This window comes from Pteropus medius, unplaced genomic scaffold (assembly GCF_902729225.1).
Source record: "Pteropus medius unplaced genomic scaffold, Ma_sr-lr_union100, whole genome shotgun sequence".
In the NCBI taxonomy this organism is placed as follows: domain Eukaryota; kingdom Metazoa; phylum Chordata; class Mammalia; order Chiroptera; family Pteropodidae; genus Pteropus; species Pteropus medius.
Genome location: NW_024340693.1, coordinates 4106682 through 4110657, shown reverse-complemented (window position 1 = coordinate 4110657; position 3976 = coordinate 4106682). Strand labels below are relative to the sequence as shown.

The following is a 3976-nucleotide window of genomic DNA, read 5'->3' as shown; positions in this document are numbered from 1 at the left end:
TTCCTCTGTCCAACTGCCAGGACAGTGGTGGCTTCCCTGGGAGGAGCGGTCGCCTGCCTGATGGGCAGCTCCCCAAGTGGACAGACCAGATGGCCCTGTGCAGGGTGCCCGCCCTCAGCCTCACCGATGCCTCGGAGCTCCACTCAGTTGCATGCTCCTGAATGTGAGGACACAGCCAGTGTCCTCGGACAACAAGGGACAGTCATAACGTGAGAGAGAACAGAGCAAGCGCAAGTGAAGTGCAGGAAGAGAGAACCGGCCTGAGACACCGCGCTGCATCGAGCTGTGTCTGCAACACGGCGCCGCACGGGCCATCTCAGGCGACCTGTGACAGGCAGGGAAGGGAGGGGGTCATGAGCCTTCGGGTCTTGTGACATTTTCTTTCGAAAACAATCTGAAGCCAATATGACAAAATGTTAGAACGTGTTAAACGTAGGTAGTAGGTACGTGGTATTTATTTTTTCTGTATAGATTTCTATGTCTGAAATTGCTCATGATTAAAGAGGAAGAAAACGAGACTTTTTCCCCACCTATCAGTTTGGCAAAAGGTGAACTGCCACATCCAGCACCAGCGGGAGCCTGGAGAGTGGGCCGGCCAGTCTCTCGCCGGTGGGGACAGACCGGAAGTGCCCCCGAGGCACTAGGGCAGCTCCCGTGCCCATCTGCCAGGCGCGCAGCTTCGGGACCATTAACGCCGTGAGACGTGAGCACAGTCCGAGAGTCTGCTCTGCAGCCTGTCGCGGGCCGCGCTCCGGGATGCCGGCACCGCACTTACCGATGTTGTACAGGGCCTCGGTGCACGAGGAGTCGTTCCTCAGCGCCTCCCTGTAGAACTCCGCCGCCTTCTCGTAGTCGCCGTCCGCAAACACCGTGTTCCCTTTGTTCGTGAGAGCCGACGGGTTGTACCTGTCCGAGTTCACCGCCAGATCTGCGTAGCTGCTGGCCTGCGCAAAGTCGTTTTCCTAAGTAAAGTATGAAACACGGACTAATTATCTGAAGTTCATCAAATGTTTTTCTGACTGTTCTCAGATGACAGACACGATAAACAGACTTTCTGAGATTACGGATGTGAAAAACAGAAAAAAACATCTTACATATCGTGGTCCTGACAGGTTTACTACAAGGTGTGTACCCATCAAGCGCTTTCGACTCCCCCGGTGTCTTACAGGTGGGTGACTTCTCCAGTCCCGCAGTTGGAGCGACCTAACCGTTCACGTGCAGGGGGTCCCACTCCGTGTCCCTATTCCCTGCACGCCGCGCTCCACGCCCCTCCAGCACTGACGTGGCGTGAGGCATCTGCCCGTCGGCCCCAGTCACGCTGGCTGTGTCACCGCCCAGGTTATTGCACTTGTAGCAGTCGGCTGTCCCTGGTCCGTCCCGCTGCCAAGTGCTCGCTCAGGGCCTGGCCACCGTTCCCGCGAACCGGGGCCTCTCAAGCCTCAGAGGTGTGGCCGTCCATGCCACGTCCCTTGGCTGCGCCAGGAGCCACATTCTCTACAGTCCCGACCCTGGGTGGCTCCTGTCCAGAGCTGGCCGGAGGGACCTTCTAGGACACGTGGGATCAGACATGCGGCAGCGGCCTCCGTCTCCGCAGGCCTTTCCTGGCCAGCAGAAGGCCGGGTCCCCGCCTGAGCACTCACTCCCACTCCACACCAGCAAGCCCTCCCGACGGCGTGTCCTGCCCACCACAGCGAGCCAGACGGAGGAGAAGCTGCTCCGGGAAGCCCCGCCTCAGGGGCCTGCTGACCAGCTGCTTGCTGACGGGTGACCTTGCTTGGATCCCCAAACCCCCTGTGTACCTTCGCCTCTCGGCTCCTCCACCACTGCGGATGGCCTAACCCTACACGCCCCCTCCTGTAACGCTCGGTGACTGCTGATGACGGAACTTCTAAAACACTGACATGTGATTCACGTGTCGGAAAACTGACCCTTTAAAAATGTACTGTTCGGTGGCATTTCATGTCTCCAGTTTCTCTTGGTGGGAAAAGCTTCTCAGAGTGAGAAATGGCTGCAGGGTAGGGGTCAAGTCAAGGGCGTGGCCGTGAGGTCTCACCCATCTGAGGTCATGCCCAGCAGAGCAGACCTTCTTTCTCAGGTCCGGAAAAGCTTCCAAGTGCCTTTGGGGCTCTGTCCACGGCAGCCTTGCACGTCGATCTAAGTGGAAAGGGGTCTGCCTTGCAGAGAACTACAGATGTGACTTTGGGGGCATGAAGGACACCTCAGCAAGGTTGATGGAAAATGTGCTGAGTTTTTATGGGAGCTGTACGAACAGAAGTGTTGCTAGCCTGGATCAGAGACACAGTCCAAAATGGGCCCCATTTTTTTCTAGGCAGAAACAGGTGCAAACACAAGTTTGTTTGTTTTTTTTCTGTAAAAGGAAGTGCTCTCAGAAGGCAGAGCCAAGAGCCACAGAGACCAAAGGATTAGGGACCGCCCCCAGGGATCAGGGGTGGCCCCCATCAAGGAACCCTCTTTTCCCACACTTGGGGGCACTGACCACATGTGCTCATCTGGGTCTCAGAACTGCTGAGGACCAGTGAGAGCTAGCTGCCTCCCCCCACTTCTCTCTAAGGGGGAGGATCTATCGCGACTACCCTAGCCTTATCTCAGCACAGGGGCGGGGTGCACGGGGCGGACAACCTGTGCTTTGGTCCTGGGTCTTCGGTCAAGTGGGCCCACGTCTGAGAAAGTCCGTCTCTGCCCAGACCTTATGGGAGTGCTGGCCTCTGACCCTGCTGACGAGCCTATGGGAGGCTCGGGAGGGCTACGAACATTCTGCATGTGGCGAGGATGTGTGTAACCTGGGCCCGAACGCAGGCAGTGACCGGCATTTAGACAATGGCCCAGTGGACCACACCCCCGTCTTCACACCCATGGACGGTTCTCTCATGTTCGTTTGCCCAACAAATAACAAGTTAAATGCGCACAGGAGCCTGAGAGGCGGCCACACACGGGGCCTCCTTGCCTGGCGGGGCCCCTGTCCTGGGGGAAGCCTGCCGACAGCTCCACTGAGTGCCAGACACGAGGGCAGCATCTGGGCCACAGGTGACAGCGGCAGTCGGGGCGCCGCGGGTCAGGCCTGCAGAAGGACCATGCAGGCGAGCGGCCCTCGGGGAGGATACAGCCAGCACAGTGATGGGGGACTCACCGTGGAGCGACGGGAAGCTGACCTGTGGGGGCTGCACAGCACCCGCCTCCGCCTGGGCATCGGGTCACTGCCTCAACGCCACCCCACTCCAGAAAGCACCACACTGGCAAGACGCCTGGTGGTTCTGCTCGGGCGGACTACGCCCAACCACTCTCCCTCCTCAGAAGCGTTCCTGGCCTCCTCCTGCGCACGCGTCAAACTTGGTAAAGGTCTGGCCACTGAACCACTTCCACAAAATTCACTAACGACCTTCTCCATTCGAACGCAGTGGCTGCCGTGGAGACTGCCACACCCCGTCTTTCAGAGCCGCTGGGCGTGCTGCTGGCCACCAGCCCCAGCTGTCAGCCTTCTCTGTGAATGACCCTGGGGTGAGGGGCTAAAAAGAGGCGGCACCTTGCTCAAAGTCCCCTTCCCGGGAGAGCAGGCCACCTCCAACGACGGCTGTGCCGGGCACAAAGACCTAGCCCCTCGCCCCAGGGGGTGCACTGAGCTGCCAGCCCAGGTCCCGCATCCTCCAGCGCTAAGAAGCCTTGTGGTGATGGCACCTAGCTCCCAGCGTCTCCCTTCTCCTGGGCCACCTCGGGTCTCAGCAGCACACACCCCCTTCGCTCAGGGACATCGTGCTGAAGCTCCTCTCCCGTCTCCCTGGCCTGACCCTTACTCTTGCCTCCTTCCTGTCTGCATGGCCAATGTTCCCACTGCTGTGCTGTGACCTCACCTCGGAGATACCTACGGCCTTGGTGTTCAGTGCGGGCAGCTGAAACCAAATACCAGACCAAGGTGCCAGCACACGTGACGTCTGGGGAGGCTGCTTCCTGGTTCGCCCAC

General features: G+C 59.1%; 1 protein-coding gene across 1 annotated transcript in view; it reads right to left on the bottom strand.

Moving 5' to 3' along the window:
- The window catches only part of IFT88 (intraflagellar transport 88), a 73246-nt gene that overhangs the window by 25524 nt on the left and 43746 nt on the right, over positions 1-3976 (bottom strand). Inside the window, exon 16 of the mRNA XM_039863190.1 lies at positions 776-962. Coding sequence (XP_039719124.1) covers positions 776-962 — 187 coding nt within the window. The remainder of the gene's footprint in view (positions 1-775; positions 963-3976) is intronic.